Source organism: Portunus trituberculatus, chromosome 25 (assembly GCF_017591435.1).
Source record: "Portunus trituberculatus isolate SZX2019 chromosome 25, ASM1759143v1, whole genome shotgun sequence".
In the NCBI taxonomy this organism is placed as follows: domain Eukaryota; kingdom Metazoa; phylum Arthropoda; class Malacostraca; order Decapoda; family Portunidae; genus Portunus; species Portunus trituberculatus.
The window spans coordinates 16,177,972-16,199,232 of NC_059279.1; the positions used below are offsets into that span (position 1 = coordinate 16,177,972).

The 21,261-nt window shown below is 45.4% G+C and overlaps 2 protein-coding genes across 9 annotated transcripts in view; both read right to left on the reverse strand.

Annotated features, from left to right (window-relative positions):
• Positions 1-112: 112 nt before the first annotated feature.
• Positions 113-21,261, reverse strand: part of LOC123508846 (transcriptional activator GLI3-like) — a 65,111-nt gene continuing 43,962 nt past the window's right edge. For 5 of the 8 annotated variants that reach the window (XM_045262803.1, XM_045262807.1, XM_045262805.1 and 2 more), the window contains 10 exons: positions 14,929-15,019; positions 13,914-14,084; positions 13,211-13,330; positions 12,477-12,506; positions 11,375-11,500; positions 10,603-10,729; positions 10,103-10,373; positions 7,974-9,989; positions 7,701-7,816; positions 113-7,195 (listed from right to left, as the gene is read on the reverse strand). In XM_045262803.1, coding sequence (XP_045118738.1) covers positions 6,954-7,195; positions 7,701-7,816; positions 7,974-9,989; positions 10,103-10,373; positions 10,603-10,729; positions 11,375-11,500; positions 12,477-12,506; positions 13,211-13,330; positions 13,914-14,084; positions 14,929-14,931 — 3,222 coding nt within the window. In that variant the 5' untranslated portion in view covers positions 14,932-15,019 and the 3' untranslated portion in view covers positions 113-6,953. Of the gene's footprint in view, positions 7,196-7,700; positions 7,817-7,973; positions 9,990-10,102; positions 10,374-10,602; positions 10,730-11,374; positions 11,501-12,476; positions 12,507-13,210; positions 13,331-13,913; positions 14,085-14,928; positions 15,020-18,198; positions 20,695-21,261 lie in introns of those variants that run through there. The other 3 variants (XM_045262806.1, XM_045262809.1, XM_045262810.1) reach the window with 3 other exon arrangements.
• On the reverse strand, positions 4,545-5,795 carry LOC123508675 (dentin sialophosphoprotein-like). Its single transcript, XM_045262522.1, has one exon. The coding sequence runs from the start codon at positions 5,793-5,795 to the stop codon at positions 4,545-4,547; it is 1,251 nt and encodes a 416-aa protein (XP_045118457.1).

A 21,261-nucleotide genomic window follows, 5' to 3' on the forward strand; every position in this document is an offset into this window, starting at 1 on the left:
GTTGTTAAAGAGGTGATATAGTTTTCACACAAGGTTCAAAGTTCAAGGGTTGTTTGATGCCATGAACTTACTACCTCCTCTCTTACACTAGTGGGGAAATGGATACAATAAGTTTATTTTGAGTTTTATTTAATATCTCTTGTTATACATCATCTGGTCTCGTGAGTTTGTTACGAGATGAAAATAGAGTAACGCCAGCACCTTCCACCATTATAATATCAATATGATATTAATTAGAAAAAAAAAAAGGTTACAAAGGTCACATCAGCTTTGGACGAGGCGGCGGGGAGGGAAGAATTGGAGATTAGACGAATTAGTATCAATACTTTTCCATTTTTTCCGTCGCAAGAGCAACCAACCCCGTCCTGAGTTGAGTCAAAATGGCGACGTTTTGTTTGTGTTTGATCCACGCGAGTTTGAAACGTTAATACTGAAGACACGCAGGGAAAACACAGTCTGCGTTTGTTTATCTTTAATGCCAACTAGAATGAGCAGGAGTCTGAGGCTGATGGAAGATGGGGCTTGCATATAAAAATAAATATAATCCAGTTTAACACTATCCTTCCGTTCTCACGCTGTCAATTGTCAACAGAGAGAAAAAAAGAAGACAAACCCAAGAAAAATAGAAGTGCCTACCGTTTCTTTTCCTCCTGACACAGACAACGTAGCTTTACCTAACTGTCTCCTAGTAATCTTTGCCGACGCCCTACTGTAGTACTCCTTGAGGGGAAGGGAGGAAGGGAACAAAGAGACGCTAACCAATTTGTACAAGTCCGTTAAAACAATTAAATTAAGGGAAAAAAACACAGGGAAAATATAACAAGGCTAAAATGTTATCACTTCCATTAGGTATGTCATTATTATCATTATCATTAGTCGTCATTGCTACCTTTACGTATGAAGGAAACAAAGTAAGAGATAACGATGATGACGGTAGAAATAATAACAATAATAATAATAATAATAATAATAATAATAATAATAATAATAATAATAATAATAATAATAATAACAATATCGGCAGCACAAGTGGAGAACATTATAAATATGAAAGATTCTAGTGTTCTCGTACAGGGGAAAAAATATTACAATGGCCTGTGCCGCGAAACTGAGATCAGGGAATAAAACTACAATAATAATAATAATAATAATAATAATAATAAGAGTAAACACTTCACTTCCTTTCCTATTCATTTAATCTAAGTCTTTGATATGGGACAAGAAAAAAAAAAAAAAAAAACGGAGCAACAACGAATAATAATAATAATAATAATAATAATAATAATAATAATAATAATAATAATAATAATGATAGCAACAGCAACATCGCCAACTAGACATCATGCCCCTGTCTTCTTTCAATTATTAATGAAAGAGAACCAACGACACGACATGGGTTTGTACTGGCTGTGTGGGGCGTGTTGCTGCGTGGCGGCGGCCGGCGGGAGGGAGGGAGGGAGGGAGGGAGGGCAGAGAGAGAGAGGCAAAGTAGAAAGACCAGACATGTGTTGGTCTTTTTACTCAGGAAGAAGGAAGCTGCCGAAAACAGGAAAAATTAACTCGTCTTTTGTTTACACTTGAGGTTTATGAACTGGGAATGGTTTGGTTTGAATTGAGTTCCTTATAGAATGTTTGAGAATAGAATGTCTGTTATATTTAGGCACTTTCATGAACTAAAATTGTTGCTACCAAAGAAGACTGAATGCTTTTTTCACCATTCAAGATTTCTGTACAAATGAACAACTGTTAAGGATTCTCGCCAAAATGGTTGAGTTAGAAGTTCACAAACATCAATTAATAAGAACTGGTAACTTCATATGACAGGAATAATAATAATTATGTTTGTACAAATACTCGTTACAAATATGATGAACGAATGTTGGTTGATTTCAAAGTTCAGTCTATAACTTTAGGTCTATGAGATGTGAATGTCTTGACGGAGAACAATCTCACACTAACAGACAAAATTTAATAGATCAATAATGAAAAGCAATCCTCGCCTCATAAACCTCAGGACTGACAAAAGGACACTATGCGGGGGAGGAGACAAGGGAAGCTGCTGCCAGATAAACACAAATATGATATACCAATGGATGACACAAATCTATAAAGGACAGTCACAAAGGAAAGAGTGAGAGAACAAAAAAATATAGATATATATAAAACCGAGACTATATAACAGTAGCAGTATACAATATATATCGATAAAAGAAGAAATAAACAGAATAATAATAAAACGCTCAAAAATCACAGTCATTAATGATTCCCTCTTGGAAACAGATGAATAAATTAAGTGTGTGTGTATGTACATCATTTACATAATTTGAACTTTACATTTTATACACGAGGATGAAGGGAAGGAAGGGGCGGCGGTGGGCGGAGGGAAGGCAGGGTGAAGGGCGCCTCTTTACTGTAGTCACCGTACCAAGCGGCGCCCACCCCTTCCCTCCGCCCCGCCGCCTGCCCTCCTGCTCTCCACCAAGCCCCAAGCGACCCCGGAACCCGACCCGATACCTGGTCAATAAATGCGGGTTGCACACTGGAGTTCTGCTGGAGGGTTTGGAGGGACACTTCGGCACCATCCTTGACATTCGGCTCCGGAGGCAACAATGCACTCATTCTTCACCCTTCAATATTTCCGGCTGTGTCATACGTACATCCTCTTCGTTAGGGTGTTAATGGACGATGCTTCAGGTTGCCAAAGTCTGCACCGAAACGAAGGTAACATTGCAGAAACTTTGCTATCAGTTAAGCCGAGATTCACAAATGTTTCTGTTGTAATCTCACGGCTTCCTGTTTGCCTCGGGCGCTTGGCAGAACAATTCAAGAGTTAGAAAAAAAAAAAAATAATGTTTCTTACAGCCGAAGTTTGCACCGAGACGAAAATCAGCAATGCATTTTGATTTGCGAGCCGAATGTACAAGTTTCTAAAAAGGGGTACGAATTCTCCTGCCCCGGGCGAGAGGTTGGGGGGAGGGGTGAGTGAGGTCACAGCTATGGACGGTAGAGACAAGGCCACTTCAGGTCACTGGAACGTTGAGCAGAAAAGTGGAAAGAAATAAGGAGTCAACTATAAATCATTATGACAGTAACTAGTCAGCTTATTACGGTAAAGGTGCGGGGTTTCTCACGTCTGCCTTAACCCTTTCACTGACAGAGGGGAGGGGGGACAGAGGGGAGGGGGGTGGCGTCATCTGATAAGTCTGATAACATCCATGATACAGTTAAAATAATTTCCTTGTACCTGGTAATGAAGAAGTTAGAATAAAGAAAGGCCAGTCAAATTTAATAACAACATGATTAGTGTGGATTTGAGCCAGTTCAGTGAGATTGTGGGATTGTGAGTCAGTGAAAGGGTTGAGGCGGTGATGATGCGGTGAGAGAATCAATCCTTGCCTCGCCGTGTAAGAGAACAACCGCTGCAGCAGAGGAGACAGTGTGGCGCATCATCACTGCCAGAGAGAACCTGCGCCATTCAAACTAGTAATAACCACTGGGGGAAACTTACTGCCATAATAATAATAATAATAATAATAATAATAATAATAATAATAATAATAAAGTCCTAGATGAATAAAAGCGGAGCCGAGGAGTCGCTGGACCGAATTCTGTCAGAACAAACGGCGTTAAAAATTAATTACTTAAAAAAAGAAAAAAAAAATATCCGAAAAATAAACACAACACGAATAATTGCCACTAAAAATTGAGCAAAACTAAATTCATTGAAAAAAAAAATCTTAACTAACGAAAAGGAAAAAAAAAAAGAAAAGAAAAAGAAAAATACAACTAAAGGTTTTACGACGAATTATTAAACTGATTCAGACACTTTCGTTGTTGTTGTTGTTGTTGTTAATTCAGTCACGTATTATTCAGTCAAGTCACCTGCACCTGTACCTGTACTTTCAGTAACTGTCAGTCTGTGTGTCAGTCAAATCAGTCTGTATAGCCTCAGTCAGTCAGTTTAAATGCAGTCAGTCAATATAATGCCAGTCAGTTTTTAGGATCAGTCAATATAGTATACGTAAGTAGGTTGTTTTTGGTGCCAGTCAGTCAGTAAGTCAGTCAGTCAGTCAGTCAGCTTAATGCCAGTCAAATTTAGTATCAGTCAACATTTGGTTTAGTTTAGTCAAGGTATAATGCCAGTCGGTCGGTCGGTCAGTCAGTCAGTCAGTCAGTCAACGTTGTGCTATTCAAATGCAGTATCAGTCATCGTATTCAGTCAATCAGTCAATACTAAACTCACAGTCAGTCAGTATTGTATCTTTCAGTCAGTTAGTCAGTCAGTCAGTCAGCTATCACTCTTAATTCAGTAATAGTGTTTCATTCTATCAATTCTTTTTTATAGTCAGTTAAGTGTCATCAATGGTCATAAAGTACTATTTACTGAGTCAGTCGAATGTCTTGTGGAAGTCAGCATGTCAGTCTGAATTAATCTAAGCGAGTCAGTCAATGTAAGATTCATACTCTAGTCAGCAAGTCAGTTTAATGCATTTCAGTCAATGTGTCAGTAAGTGAGTCGTTTTAGTGGAATTTACGTTTATCAGTCAGTCAAATTCAGTCATTCTACTTCCTAAATTATCAGTAGCGTCAGTCAACATATTTTCAGAGTCATCATTCAGTAAACTCTCATCCATTTCAGTCAATAAATCATCAGTAGTCAGTAAAGAGTCACTCATGTCAGTCAGTAGAGAGTCATGCGTGTTAAGCAGTGAGTCATCAGTCATTTCAGTCAGTAAAGAGTCACCATCAGCAGTCAGTAAAGAGTCAGTCAAGTCAGTGAGTGAAGAGTCAATAGGCTCAGTCAAGGAAAAGTCGTCCAGTTCAGTCAGTAAGGTTTCAGTCATTTCAGTCAACAAACCATCAGTCAGTGAAGTTTCAGTCATTTCAGTCAAACTATCAGTCAGTGAAATGTCATCCATCTCAGTCAGTAAATAAGAAGTCAGTGAAACATCATCCAAATCACACTCGTCCTTGTCACTTTCATTCAGTAAAGACTCGTCAAGGTCAGTCAAGTCATTGTAATAATTTTCAGTCAGTAGAGTGTCCGTTATATCACTCAGTCGACCGTCATCATCGTCATCATCAGCATCTTTCAGTGAGTAAGTGTCATCTGAGTCATAAACTGCACTGTCTCTGTAACTCAGTAGCAAGTGATGTGATTCAGTCAATTTCGCGTAGTCCATGTCCTCAGTTTCAGTCAGCAGGGTTAAGTCAGTCAAATCGGACAGCATGGTAGCCGCTGAGTCAGATAAGGCGTCAGTATTGTCAGTCAAGTCAGTAAAAGGTGTGTCAGTCAGTATTTGGTGGGTTGTGTCTGTCAACATGGCGTCTGCTGAATCAGTCAATAGAGTGTTAGTCAGGTTTGCGTCAGTCATCAGTGTATCGGTCATGTCAGTCAAGTTGGTGTGAGTCATGTCAGTCAGTGTGTTGTCAGTTAAGTCTCCATGAGTCAGTAGTGTGTGAGGTGCAGTTAGGCCGTCAGTCAGCACCATTTCAGTCAAGTTTATGTCGGGTATCACAGAGTCAGTCAAGGAGTCAGAGTCAATAAGTGATAAGTCAGTCAACGAATCAGTAGAGTCAGCGAAACACGTGTCTTCCATAAAATAACAGTCAGCTGAATCAGTCAACACAGTATCATCTTCAGTCAAGGTGTCTTCGTGTGAGTCAGTCGACACATCACTAGCCTCAGTCAGCAAATCAACATCTGAATCAGCCAGTTGTTCATCAGATAAGTCAGTCAGTCTGTAGTGAACCGAGTCAGCAAGTGTTGTGTCAGCATCATAGCTTGACACCATGTGAGTGTCAGTCAGTAAAACATCAAGTGTACCAGTCAGTAAACAGTCATTCATTTTGTACCTTTCTGAATCAGTCAAGTCAGTTAGCCTCGAGTCAGTCAGCATTACGTCAGGAGAGTGAGTCAGTGAAATCAGGGTGTGTGTCAGTCCACCGTGAGCATTAACTGAACTAAAGAGCCAGCAGGGAACGTTCTACCCTGCTGACCACTTTTCTTTAATCTCTTCATTGCAAACTGACAAAATGAAGAAAAAATACACAAAACACAATAAAATAATAATAATACTTCATTTAATACTACAAGTCACTACCTATGCACGTATATTGTCTTGTGTCTCGTCTCGTTCCCTTTCGTCTCGTCTCGTCTTGTTTCGCCTCGTCACGGGTGAGCGAAAGTTAAAAGTTAAAATGTGCTATAACAGTCCGTAAGGCCCTAAAGGTTGCCGAATGCTCTGACAGTCGGTGGAGGAAGAGTTAAGTGCTAAAGGTGCTAATTTTAATATGATATGTCGCCTTGGTCCAGCCACTCCAGTCCCGGGCTCCTCTTCCGATGAATAACAAAACGGGGGTCTTTACTGTTGCGAATGCCACTGGGAGAGAACAAAACAAAGGTCGGTGGTGAGCTGCTTCATCAATAATGCCGATAATGGAATCAATTTTCTTTCAATCTCTCGTTAGGGAATAATTATAAGGTATACTTTGATAAATTGCTTTGCGCGTATTTGCTTGCTTTTGTTTTCTTTTTTTTTTATATATATATACTTCCTAGCGTTGTTTCCTTTGAGTATAGATAACAGCGTTGAGTATAGATAGCGAGAGGAGCAAAGAGGAGGCAAGAGGAATATGTGTATGCCCGACTGTGAGGAAATCCACCAAAAAGAAGTGCGTGTGTCTGTTTCAACTCAAGTCTTGCACTCTAACACTTCTCCACTTCACACTTTTCTTCCCACGTAGAGAGAGAGAGAGAAAGCAGCAGCCAACCCACTCACTCACAAGCGTTCAGGGTCAGCACCACTACTCACTCCTCACTACCACCACCACCACAATGAGCGCTCACTACAAAAGTCTACTAGTGTGCGGTGGTGTTAGAAAATAGTTTACTTGAGTGTACGTTTCACAAGTCTCGTTTTCTCTCTTTCTCTCTCTTACTGATCCGTTTTCTACGTGCACTCAATGGCGTGGTGGGAGGATTCAATCACGGTGGGTCTGGTGTCCGTCTCACACTTAATGTCCTGGTTGTAGTTCTTCAGCTCTTCCTGGGACTGTTTGATGAGCTCCTCGGGGATCATGTAGGAGGGGCTCTTGGGGTCGTAGTCGTGGGCGTCGTGCATGTCGTGCCTGTGGGGGGAGGTGGGCAGGCCGTCCATGCTGTTGGTGTCCGCGGTCTCCAAACTGCTTCCTGCTGGCAACGGGACACAGAACCATGAGACTCCAGGGTATTGGGAGGGACAGTGGGGTGTGATGGTGAGTGTAGGTGAAGGTGTAGAGAGAAGGTTTGCTGTAAATGTGGAAGAGAGAGAGAAGCAATAAAGAGAGAAAAATATGAAAAAAGGTGCATGAAATAAATGAGACAGGAGATTAATAAAGAATGGTGAATAGATACTCGAACAAGAAATAGGGTGTGATAGGAAGGCAGGTAAAGGGAAACATTAGCTCTAAATGTCCACTAGAGAAAGGGAAAACAGGGAGAGAAAACAGATACTATATAGGTGAATGAAATAAATGTGATAGGAGAGACTAATATAGAATGGTAAAAACTGGAACAGGAAAGCCATGTGCAATATAGTCACTTTTATCACCTTGGTCTTTAAGTTATGATAGAAAACGAGTGTAATCTTCACGTAGGGGAACAATTACGGGTCGTAACAGAGACTACTGGTGGAGTGACTGGCAGGAGAGGGGCTCACCTGAGGCTATGGAGGGGCAGTACTCGTAGCCGCCGGAGGAGCCCGTGGGGGAGCGCTCCACGGCCAACTCCTCTTCTGGGCTGGAGGGCTTGCAGGACGTGGTCTTCCAGTGAGTCCTGCGGGGAAAGGAACACCACTCGTCAAACTCCTGAAGGATACTGTGTGTGTGTGTGTGTGTGTGTGTGTGTGTGTGTGTGTGTGTGTGTGTGTGTGTGTGTGTGTGTGTGTGTGTGATGGGCAAGACAAGACAAGGAAGGCGGCGCAGTGCCTCACCTGAGCCCCGAGGCACTGATGTACTTCTTGTTGCAGGTGTTGCAGGTGTAGGGCCGCTCGTTGGTGTGCAGTCGCTTGTGTAACTTGAGGTGAACGAACTGCGTGAACTTGGCGGGGCAGAGGTCACACGCGTACGGTTTCTGGCCGGAGTGTAGCCGCATGTGTGTCTTGAGGTTGGAGGTGGAGCTGAACCTTTTCTTGCAGATGTCACACTGGTGCGGCTTCTCCCCCGTGTGGACCAGATGGTGCTTCTGCAGGTGCGCCAGTTGCGTGAAGCTCTTGATGCACACGTTGCACTTGAAGGGCCGCTCGCCGGAGTGAGTCCTTAGGTGCACCTTCAGGTTGGACAGCTGGCCGAACGTCTTGAAGCAAACGTTGCACTCGTAATGCATCTTGCCGTCCTTCTTCTGCAGGGGGTAGGGCAGTGAGCGGTAGCCTCTGTTGCTGTTGGTGGGGGAGGAGGAACCCTGGGAGGATGGAGACCCCTGGGAGGAGTGGGAGGAGTTACTGGAGGGAGGGGAATGCCCTGACTGGTTGTTGGGGATGGAGATGGTGAGGCGGTGGTCCATGGGCACGGAGCCCTGACTGGTGGGCGGGAAGTTACCGTTGCTGCCGCTGTAGCCGTTGTACGAGTACATGTTGAAGTGTGGCGACGAGAACATCTGCGAGACGGGCGGCCTGTAGCCGGGGTTGTTGGGCGGCGGCTGCGTGGAGTAGGTCACCTGTGGCGGGGGCGGCGGTGAGGTGTAGCAGGCCGAGCCGGGCTTCTGTGTGGACGAAGAGTCAGGTGAGATCTGCTGGCTGGAGTCAGAGTTACAGTAAACCCGCTTGTAGCTGTAGTCCTGAGTGGGGCCCGAGGTGCTGGTGGCGCTGTCGGGCTTGTAGTGCGCGTCGCTAGGCAGTGCGATGTGCACGGGCTCCTTCAGGTCCCGCGGCGCCGCGGCGGGGGCCACATGGGTGGTGTCCGCCTCGTCCTTGCCGCCGAGCCGCCGTAGCAGGATGTTCTCCAGGATGGAGCCCGAGGACCGCGGGGAGCCCATCTGTGTGTCGGGAGGCACCGGCAGCCGCGTGTCCGCCGCCACGGCGTGCCGCGGCTCTTGGTGGCCCGGGTGCCGCGTGTCGGGCTGCACGGGGTGTCGGGTGTCGGGTGGGACTGGCAGCCTGGGGTCAGGCGCCACTGTCACGCGGGGGTCCTGTGGCGGCATGACGGGGAGGCGTGGCGGCATGCTGGCCACGGAAGAGGTCAAGCCGGGTAGCCTGGACATGGGCGGCAGGGGCAGGCGGCCCTGGGGAAGGCGCGCCTCGTGTGACTGTGCCAGAGGCAAGCGGTTCATTGTGGGCAGACCCATGCGCGAGTCGGTGACCTGCGGTTGCCTGGTGTCGGGGGACACGTGGTGCTTGGTGATGGTGATGCCCTGCAGGGCGGTGTCGGGCAGCACAGGCATGCGGGAGTCAGGGAACACCTGTGCGGGGCGGGGCTCGGAGCGCATAGCTTCTGCGGGGCGCGGCGCCTCTGGGGAGCGACGCAGGGGTGGCTCGGGCAGCTGGTAGCGCCGCACGGGGTGGCTGGCAGCCTCCTGGGTGCTCTCCGGCCGCTGCTCCTTCTCCATGACGGAGTCGATGCGCTGCGCCTGTTGCTCGCTGAACTGCGGTGTGTAGTGCGGCGGCGGCGGAGCGTAGGGCGGCGTGCGGCGAGGCGTGGGGGCGTCCTCAGAGATCTCTCTCTTCTGTGGTGGGTGGGCGAGGGCGGGCGGGGCCTTGGGCGCCGCGGCGTGGACGGGGTGCGGCAGGGGCTGCGGCGCGGGCTCAGGCATGGGCGTGACCTGGGGCTCGGCGGGGGCAGGCTGTTGGCGCTCCAGTGGCGGCGACACAGACTTTTCCTTCTCTGAGGAGTCTGAGCCCGTGGACTTGGAGCGGTAATGGTACGCCCGGGACATCTTGATCTTCACCTTGCGGTACTCGTTGCGCAGCTCCGCTTCCTCCTCCTCCTCCGTGGGAGACTCCTTCCTCTTCTTACTGCAATGCAACAAGTGTAAATTGAGTCCAGGGGCGTGGCAAGGCAGAGGGGCAAGAAAGACCCACCCAACACAGCAACAAGCGTCCCGGCACCAGCGGCGCCTCACACTCACCTGAAGTCCAGCACGTAGTTGTTGTCCCCCTCGGAATCCGAAGAGTCCTCGGGCAGGTTGAAGTCCTGGTGGTAGCCGTTGCTGTCATAACCTTCGTCTGAGCGCACCGAGCCCTCCGTGGGGGTTAGCTGGCCGTGGCGCGTCTCGAACGTGGTGGGGGACGCGGCAGAGGCGGAGCGTGCTGGGGACGTGGTGGTGGCGGTGGTGGTAGAAGCCTTGGCCACTGACTCCTCCGGCTCGTCCTTCACCTCCACCTCGCTCACCTGCTGGCCTGGGGGGGGCGGGAGAGAGGGGGGATGGTCAGCCTCGGGGCAACGACTCACACCTTTTGTCTCGTGTTCACTTCAAAGGTGACGGAGACAAAAGACATTCACCTACGCTACGGTTAAACATTGACACAGAACATCTTGTATTCCTTATACGTAAATGCGGAAGAACGCTGAGTATTTGCACCATATATACACCAACAACACCGCCGCCAGCACCTCGCCAACACTCACGGATCTTGAGCAGCATCTGTTCGCCGGTGAGCGGGTAGTTGAGTCTGGTGGCGAACTCCTTGCAGTACCACACCAGCAGCTCTTGGTTGGGCAGAATCGGCTTGATGGTGTAGAAGTAAATGTTGGACTGAGGAGTGAAGAGAAAGCCACGTTAGTTCAGCACTACGAGGGACACGCAACACAAACACACCAAACTCTCTCTCTCTTCTTCATGACTAATTGTGTGTTCCAAATTTAAAAGTTCAACGTTCCCGAACAAATGAATCAGTTATAACCACAGACAACGGAGCCAATGACTATCAAACCAGGAGTCGACTGTCACCTGATTAGAATTGATGGTTTGATATTTACTTTGCTCAGGTGACGCTCAACAGATAACGTGTACATTGCATTTTTTCAGACTGTCTTTTCCTTGTGCCAATTTTTCCTATATTTTTCACTTGTGCCATTTTTACCTGTGCTATTTTAACCTGTGCCATTTTTTTTCCTGTGCCATTCTTACCGTGCCATAAATAAACAAATAAATATATAAATAAATAAATAGAAAAATAATAAACATTACTAACATTTTCCCTATTTCTATGAACCTTTCACTAAAAGAAAAAAAAAAAAAACTTGAGACATGAAAAGAAGACAAAGAACAACAACAACAACCTACACAACCACAAACAAAACCCACATTTCACTCCCACTAATACAACCCCCGCAAAAAAAAAAAAAAAAAAAAAAAAAAAAAACCAGCACACCACACCACCTCACCCTGCAGCCTCACCTTGTACTGGCAGGCAATGAGGTTCTGGGAGTCTGAACTGTAGGCGGGGTTCACATAACGCATCCAGTTGGCTCTGCTGGTGTCATAACCGTCGATGTAATAGTAGAGCTCGTCTCCGCGGTATACCTGAAGGAGGCGAAGAAGGAGGAGTGGTATTAGAGTATTGCGTTACGGTATTGAGTGGTGAGGGGAAGGTGAGGAGGAGAGTAAAGACGGGGAATGGGCTGATAGAGTGGGAAGAGGTAACAGGATAGGGTTGAACGAGGAAAATGAGAATGAAAAGGAGGTTAAGAGAGAGATGAGGAGGTGAGGAAAGGGAAGGGCAGAAAGGAGGGGCAATAGATAAGAAGGTATGAGGATAAGTAGGAGAAGGAAGGAGGAGGAGGAGGAGGAAGAGGAGGAGGAGAAATGGATGATGAAGGAGGGCTTAAATTTCACACTCACAAGAACTTGTCTAAAAATACAAAACCAGGAAGGGATCAAGGACGAACAATATCAAACTGGACATTGCGAGACTTACACACACACACACACACACACACACACACACACACACACACACACACACACACACACACACACACACACATAGATAAGAGATTACAAGGGTTAATAAGCTTACTGTTTTGAAGCTTTGAGGGGGAACTAAGCTGAGGTGAGGCGCAAAAGGGTGCATATTAGAAGGGAATGCAATAAAGCTAACTTTCATGGGTATGGGAGGGTATGGGAGCCAGCCAGACAGCCAAATACACACACCCATACATTACAAAAGTAGTTAGTTCAATATTAAAGCAACAAATTACTACAACGGACGGGTTTTGTTGTTTCTATAAGGGAAAGATGAAGGGAAGAACATGTGTAAGAAGGGAAGCTTAAAAGGACACATACAGTACCACATCTCTAACTTGTTATCTGGAGTTGCAATGATATGAGAGATGAAGCGATGTCAATAAAGCAATGTTATAGAAGTGAGGTTAATATGAACTGCACGGAGACGACGAAGGGATGAGGCAAGAGTGAAAAAAAAGACAGGAGACAGAAGAATGGGTAAGAGACAGAGTGCATGCAAGGTTACAGCAATAAAACCTTCCATATTCATTACCTCCACTCGCTTTCCCAGGCCCAGATCCACCTAAAGGAAATAAGAGAGACGGAAACCAGTCACCACAAAGGCTTAAGCCGGTGTGTCCTTATGCTTATGTTATGTGTGAAGGTAATTACAGGTGCTGCCGGAGACCAGGTGTGTTGTTCTACTCCACCACCACCACAACTATAGATACACACTTACTGTAGCATTCCACCACCACCAACACCACCACCACCACTACTACCACCACCATCACTACAAAGCACTCTCTCCAAGCAAATAACACTAAAATTAAACCCATTATTACTAAGCCGCATCGATTCTTGTATGAAAAGACTAAGCTTTATATAAAAAAAAAAAAAAAAAAAAACGCGTGAGTGAATGTACATTGCAACTTGAAGGAAAAAAGTTTAGTGACAACCCTTGAATATAAAGTAAGCTGTAGTGTCGGTGTTTCCAGGGCGGTATGTGGGTATATGGGTGTGTGGGTATGTGAGGGACACGTAGGGATGACAGAGTATCGAATCTTTATGCAACCCACACCCACGAGCATTATATAAATCACCAGCTGGATGCCTTTTATGAATGCAAGACAATACCCAGCTCGCCAACGCACCCAGGATGGATACCCAGTCATGATCGGCCTTCACGCACCCAGGCAGTACCCCAGAAGAACCCCACGGGACCCTGATACCCTGAAAGAACCCAGAGAACCACCCCCAAGCACCCGGGATTTTAGGGACACTCACCCGCCAGAAGTATTTCCTGTTGGCCGTCTTGGGAACCTCATCCTTGGCGTAGCGTTTGCCCACCAGAGGCCCGAATCGTGTGCCCCTGGGGATGTAGTCAGTGCTCCAGATGCCCATGACCTGTGAGGGAGAGACGAGACATGGGGCGTGACTCTCCTGCGTTTCAGAGTACCGTGTTGATATGCAATGCCGTGCGTGTAGCAGTAGCGAGGGACGGTAGACATAATATTGAGAAAAGGTAAGGTTGGGAGGGGTGAGAGAGACTATACATCAACTTAACTAACTCCTTAATTCTGCTTACTATTTGGTGACGTTATACAGCTTCGGAAACTTATGTTGGGAGATTAAAAATAGTGAAGATTCTGGCTATTAATCTCCTGACCTCCACTGACCCTTCCTAATGTAAATAAAATCGTTTAATCATATCCAAAACTCAAGGGAAAAAAAGACTTAATTCTGCTAACTATTTGGTGACGTTATACAGCTTCAGAAACTTATGTAGGGATTAAAAATAGAGAAGATTCTGGCTATTAATCTCCTGACCTCCACTGACCCTTCCTAATGTAAATAAAATCGTGTAATCGTACCCAAAACCCAAGGTAGAAAAAAAGCGTCCCAATAATGAAAGGGATAAAACCACCAAATACTACAAAAGAGACTCCCGCCATAACAGAAACCACAAACAAAACACGCAACAACTCACATCTGAAATGGTTCCGGAGGCTTTGAGGACGAGGTTGCGTGGGAGGGAGAGCGTGGCATGGTTAGGGCAGGTCTCCTCAGTGGGTGTGTCAGGAACCAGGTACACGGCCCTTTCCTCCCAGTCCTCCTCCTTGATTGAGTCAATGTCCCACTCCTCACCCATTTTGGCTGGCTGTGGAGAGGGAAAGGGGAAGAGGAGATAAGAATGAGATGGGAGTCAGAAGGGAGAGTAAAAAGGGAGATAAGAGGTTAATGTGGCAAGCCCCAAAGACTTCAAGGGCATAGGGGCATTGAAATAGACTACAAAAGGGAGATATATATAGAGAGAGAATAGCACGACTGACAAAAGGGGTACGACTGATGAAGGAATGGATGTGTAGATGGAAGGGGGAAGAAAGGAGAGGGTAAAGGAGGGGAATTAACAGTGTAAGGAGTGGGTAGGAAGGAAAGAGGGAGTCTAATGATAGGTGTGGAAGGGTGGGAACAGAAGAGGGAAGTGAGGGAAGTGTAGGAGGGAAGGAGTGGGAACTAGGCATGGGTGAAGGAACGGAGGGAGTGTAGGAGTGTAGCAAAGGGAGTGAGGGAAGAAGTGCAAGGAACAAAAAGGTCTGACAACATTCCTGCTCCTCCACACTAATACAAAGGGTGCACAAAATCGTGCAAGGAGAATCACAACAGCAATAAATCTTGGCACAAACACAAGCTGACAAAAAGGCAGACGAGAACCCCCATAATACATAATGCAAAAACACACCAACAAGAAAGTAATGAAATGCAATTATGTATTAAACACGAACCCCGCCACTTCAACACCCATTAAGCAAGATGAGAGATAAGAGACAACACCAGCCTTTACTTTTATCCACATTTAGCAAAACTCACTCAAATAATGGCGAGAAAATCATAACTCATCACTCTCAAGATCCATTAAGGACAGTGTTTAGAGTAGAAAGTGAAGGGATTGAGGACTCTTTTCACTACCCAAGGCATTCACTCCGATAAGGCCATTCACTCACCATCTGTAGGCGACTCAGCGGGAGCAATAACACATGACGAGGTGCAGCAAGGCGGGCAGCTGTCTCCTCGCGGCCTCAAAATTCTGGCAGTCTGAGAAAGAGAGAGAAATAACATTAGCATAAAAAAACATTAAACATGATAGTAATGGTAGTAATAAAGGTGATATTCCTCCTCCTCCTCCTCCTCCTACTACTACTACTACTACTACAAATAACAACAAGTACGCAGAACTCAAACTCTCAACACTATATCATCACCGGGAGTACGAATATGAAAAAAGGGACATAAAAAAAAAGAAAGATAAAAATTAAGTATCACAAACGATTTAGCTGAGTGCACAGGTCTGGGCAATTCAGTGAGTCATGAGTTACGTGGGGCCGCGCAGGTGTTGATGAGGACAGGTGAGGGGAATATAGCAGTCATCATTAGAACTAATCATTAAGGTGGGAGTATGGGGGGAGAGGAGCAACATTCCGATGCACGTGTCATTGAAGGAAAACCGTGAAAATATTAAAGGACGGGACTGATTTGGAGAAAGAAGAGAGCATGAAAGATTGATGGATAGATATTGATGGATAGACAGATAGAGAGATAAGAAAAATTGATAGACTAGATAGGTAGGTAGATAGATAGATAGATAGTACAAATGGATAGACAAAAAGATAAAGATTGATTGATACATACGTGTTGAGACCATGAAAGATTGATGAATAGATAGATTGATGAATAGATAGATAAACAAGAAAAATAGATAGACAAAAGGACATAGATTGATTGATAAAGGAAAAGAAAGAAATAGATACGTAATAAGTAGATAGAATAATGAAAAAAAAACTATAAAAAACGAAGAGAATAGAAAGATAAAAATGAAAAAATGAAAAGAAGGAAGGTAATACATACATGAGAAAAAGAGAGAGAAAACTAGGAAAGAAAAGGCAAACAAATAGCGCACACACACACACACACACACACACACACACACACACACACACACACACACACACACACACACACAGTTACGAAAGGCTAACCAAACAAACACAATGACAAACACAGGACGAATTAATTAAAGACCCAACACAACTCAGGAAGGAAAACAATAAAAATAACAAGAACAATGAAAAAAAGATAAAAAATAAAAACATCAACTGGTGAAATAACACTACTGACACACACACACACACACACACACACACACACACACACACACACACACACACACACACACAAAAGTCATCTAGAACATAATCTTGGTGCACTTTATCTTACCATTCACACACACACACACACACACACACACACACACACACACACACACACACACACAATCAGGGGTGAACAACCTGGCCCCGTGCTATGCCCTCTCTCCCTTCAGGTGTACCCTAACTCTTAAATCAACGACTCAAACACCTGTGATGATTGTCCTCTTTTTTCTCCTCTTCCTCCTCTTCTTCCTCCTCCTCTTGCTAATTCCTCCATTCGTTCCCTCTTTATTTTTCTCTATGCAGCTGTTCCACGAGTCTAAATCCGTACTTGTGTTTCTTTTTTTTTCTTTTCCTCTCTCTCTCTCTCTCTCTCTCTCTCTCTCTCTCTGAAATTGCGCCGTAACTTTCCTGTACCAACACCATAATTTATACTCTCTCTCTCTCTCTCTCTCTCTCTCTCTCTGTGTGTGTGTGTGTGTGTGTGTGTGTGTGTGTGTGTGTGTGTGTGTGTGTGTGTTTCCTCCTCCCCTTTTCCGTGACCTACAAACACACATGTACAACATCGGTGTAACCCACGCACAGGTGTGTGTGTCTGTGTGTCTGTGTGTACAGTTTCTACCAAGTTCAGTGTCAGCCTTTCCCCTCTCTCTCTCTCTCTCTCTCTCTCTCTCTCTCACACACACACACACACACACAAGCTAGCTATACTATTAGTACCAAGTTCATTGCCATCTTTCTCTCTCTCTCTCTCTCTCTCTCTCTCTCTCTCTCTCTCTCTCTCTCTCTCTCTCTCATAACAATCTCAAGGACGTTTTAACTTGCCAACTTGAGTCTAAGCGAGGTATTTGACCCTTCGTCGCTCTCCCCTCCCACTCTTCCTTTCCCTCCCTCTCTTCCTCTCCCTCCTCCCTTTATCCCCTTCCTTTCCCCTTCCCCTCTCCCTCTCCCCCTCCCCTCCAGTGCTGTGGCAATCAATAAAGAAAGCAGTCCTGAAAACTTGTATTTATTTTCACTAACTATTTTTCTCCTTCCTCATATTTTTTTCAAGTATTTTTTTTCTTTATTTATTTTTTTGGTTGAGTCAGTAACATCGATTCTATTTACGAACGATGACGTTTCAGAGAGTTTCGTGCAGAGTTCCGTATCTTTTCGTTCTTTTCTCTCTTTCTCTCTGTTTTTTTTTTTTCTGAGGTGCACTTACGCAACGCTTTATTCTAGAAGTGTACCCTGACTTACCCTTCCCCTTGTCCAACACCCTTGCATGGTTTCCAACACCCTATTTTTCTACCACACTTCCCTCCCCCCCACCCCCGTTACTGTCAATTTTATTTTTCTCTTATCTCTTTCTTTCTTCCTTTTTTTTTTTTTTTAATACCCAGAACATTCCTCTTTCTTATTTTCGTTTCGTGTATTGCAGCTCCCTCCTCCTCTCTCTCTCTCTCTCTCTCTCTCTCTCTCTCTCTCTCTCTCTGGCATGACGTCGCCAGGTATTCCGCAACATTCATTTACCTTCACCTGTCCTGCCCAAGTTCAATGCACCTCAACTTTTCCTCACTAATAATATTTACCCGGTAATTCTGGAGGCATTCCCAAACACGCAAAGCTCCACATGCCTCACACACACACACACACACACACACACACACACACACACACACACACACAGGTAACCGTTTCTCTCTTTCTCTTTCCGGCAGTGACAGAGACAAAGAAACGTACATAAATCGATAGAGATGGAAACTATACTGAGAGAGAGAGAGAGAGAGAGAGAGAGAGAGAGAGAGAGAGAGAGAGAGAGAGAGAGAGAGAGAGAGAGAGAGAGAGAGAGAGAGAGAGAGAGAGAGAGAGAGAGAGAGAGAGAGAGAGAGAGAGAGAGAGAGAGAGAGAGAGAGAGAGAGAGAGAGAGAGAGATTAGGTTAGAAAAAGGTGAAAAGATACAAGAAAAATAATACATAAGTGAAGTGAGTGTGTGTGTGTGTGTGTGTGTGTGTGTGTGTGTGTGTGTGTGTGTGTGAGGAGGGGGTGGGTGGGAAGCAGGGGTTAGCTGAAGTCAATGACCTTTACCGTGGGTTGGGTGTGTCAGCTGCCCATTACGTTCCCTGCTGACGGACAGGTAAAGTTGAGTCCACAGGTAACAACACGAACCCATCAAATACCACGAGGCTCACGTGGATAAGACGCATTTAATTGTTTCCGTGGGTGGGTTTCGCTTCTGTTTCTTTTCTTTACTCTTGTTTTATTCTTGCTTCTCCCACTTCCCTGAAAATAACTACGTGCGAAGCAACTACCTGCACCTTGCTTCTTTTTCTTTTCGTTTCTTTTGTTTTCTTATCTTTCGTCTTTTGTTTGGGTTCAGTTTTGTTTCGTGTAGTGTCACGTTTCATTTCATATTACCTCGTGTTTTTTTTTTCTCTCTCTCTCTCTCTCTTCTCTGTGTGAGGCAATATAAATGTAGACACTTCCAGAATTTAAATGAATATGTATTTTTTATTTCTTTCATTCACTTTATGCACGGCAGTGGTTCAACATTTCTTTTTCTCTCTGTCCATTTTCAGTGTTAGATAACATTCCCTTCGCGTTCACGTAGTAAGGGAAGCGTGTTTATGTAGCTTTATATTTAGCATTTAAGCCCATTAGTCAACACACTCACAGCATGTAAATAAGAGTTTGAAGTTACATAGGGCTTCCCACACACACACACACACACACACACACACACACGCAAGTAAGGACACGAAACACATTAGTAAGGGACAAGAGAATGAAGTCACTACCCACTCTATGTAAGTATGTGTACGTGGAACTTAAGTACGTACACATCAAACCGTGCACACACATTCCCTCTCCCTCTCCCTCTCCCTCCCTCTCTCTCTCTCTGTTCCTTCCTTACATACAAAGCAGCATATTGTTTACCACTACTACACACAACATATTCCCCTCAAGGACACCCCGAATACACCCCAATACACTGGCAGGCCGTGGACACAAACCTGCACTCTGGCGACACACACACAAACACACTCACCCACGGAGAAGCAAAGCGAGAGAGCGAAACATTATGGAACGTACGAAGGATTACACAAGCGAACGGTGCCTAATGCGTCACCTGGTCCGCCGAGAGACCTTGAAAACCAGACGAGGGTGCCACTGGGTGAATGACCTGAGAGTGCCAGTGTCTCCCAACGCTCGGCACCGGCACTGGCTTCGGCGGAGAAGGCCAGCGTGCCAGGAACTTGCTTAGAATATACACAGGGGAGGAGGGCGAGGCTGGGACACACTGCACCGCCACGAGGCTCAAGACGGGAGGTGGTGAGGCAGCTAAATTCCTTAAGCTCCTTTACTTTGTGTGGGTTAAGTTAGTGTGGTGTGACGGACGGAAGGACGGAGCGTGCCACCTCCCTCACGTGACGCTGTAGACTAAGGAAGGCCCGTCACCCTGACCGTGGCCTCCTGACACGCATCATAACACCCTCACTGCGATAGGTAGGAAGGGGGCGGGAGGGAGGGAGAGAGGGAAAGGAAAGGTTCGTCAATGTTATTCCGTATCGTGGTATTATTCTTCAGCGTTATCACCGTCGTCCTCATCTAGCCTAACCTAACCTAACGTAACCCTAACTACGGTGCACGGTCGGTATCCAGTACTCGGTCGTTCCCTTGCGATCTATTCTCTCTTCTCTCTCATTCCTTATCATCCTTGTCCGGGATTTTTTTGCTTAACTGAGATATTTTTTCCCTAGTGAAGTTCTTATCCTTGTGTGTTATCAGTGGTGGAGACTCGTCACTTCTGTACCACCGCTGCAACGTGTCCCCATCACTCTGCCCTCTGTCCTTCCCTTCCCTCAGAAACCCCGCCGTGTTGCCAATGAAGAACACAGACAACAAGGGGAAGCGAGGCAGAGAAACAGGGAGATACAGCAGACAGAAAAAAGCAAGAACAGACAGGTAGATAAAAAACAAAAACAAAAAAACAAAGAGACAGGTGACGGGGAGGAAGGGGGAGGATGATGCGAAACAAAGGCAACTGTACTGTACTCATGCACTCAGCTACACCTTGCCCTTCCACACAGCAGAGGACACACAACACCTGTTTATACTACTAATTAACATGGAATAGGTGTGATGAAGGATGAGGGAGCGCCGGGGGATGGAGGGAAGGGGTGTGTGTCTTTGTCCTAACGCAATTATCAACCCAAATAACTTAAAACTAGATCATGAAGTAAATTAATACAGTTGCCTTCAATATATTTGTAGGTGTCAGTATAATTCCATTAATACACGAACGGAAAACCACTTGCCGGCTTCCCGATGTTACGGAATGAAGTCGGATGTGTGTGAGTATGTATCCCTCTCCCTCCCTGTCCCCCCCTCACGCGCACAGGTGTGAAGCTAACACCAACACACCTGCTGCGCCACGACATATGTGGAATCCGACCCGGAGAAGAGGACGTTACCATGATCAGACCAGAATGACGGATGAGCTCAAGGTGAAGAATAAAGAGTAACAGAGACTAACTGAACTGTGCATGTCAAAGTTCATTACTAACTCGATCCTTCAGTGCCATGACGCGTTTTCAGTCACTCTGCTTACTATATGGTGATTTTATACACCTTTAGAAATGTTTGTGGGGATTAAAACAGTGAAGACCTTTCCTAATATAATTAAAAGTAATCTAATCATACCTAAAACTCGAGGTAAAAATGCGTCCCAGTACTGAAGGAGTTACGTTGAAGATCCTCGTGTGGAGATTTTATGTAATTTATCTTTGACTCGTAATCGTTCTTGAGTGTGAGAGGAAAAAAGGGGAAAAAATGTTTACTTGATCAGCACTAAATGTCTTCCGTGCATGATTTTCCTCAAGGAGTGAAAAAAATTGAAAGAAAAAATGTAACTGTAAAATTAGTCGCCTCACAAACACCGTGCATCAGAGCCAAGAATAGAACAAACAACAGAGTCAATAAAGGAGCAGAGCACAGTGAAATGACTCACTAAATGAACCTTAGCATCTCTTCACTTCACCGCTTTACAACGTGTCACAATCGATCACTTCAAACAAAAATAACTCGGAACACAACATTTCAAACACCAGACGAAAAACTCCACAAATCCACTTCTTCCACCTCCCATCA

Excerpts from the sequence above, each read along its gene's own strand:
- LOC123508675 (XM_045262522.1), bottom strand. The coding sequence starts at position 5,795 with ATGGTGTCAAGCTATGATGCTGACACAACACTTGCTGACTCGGTTCAC.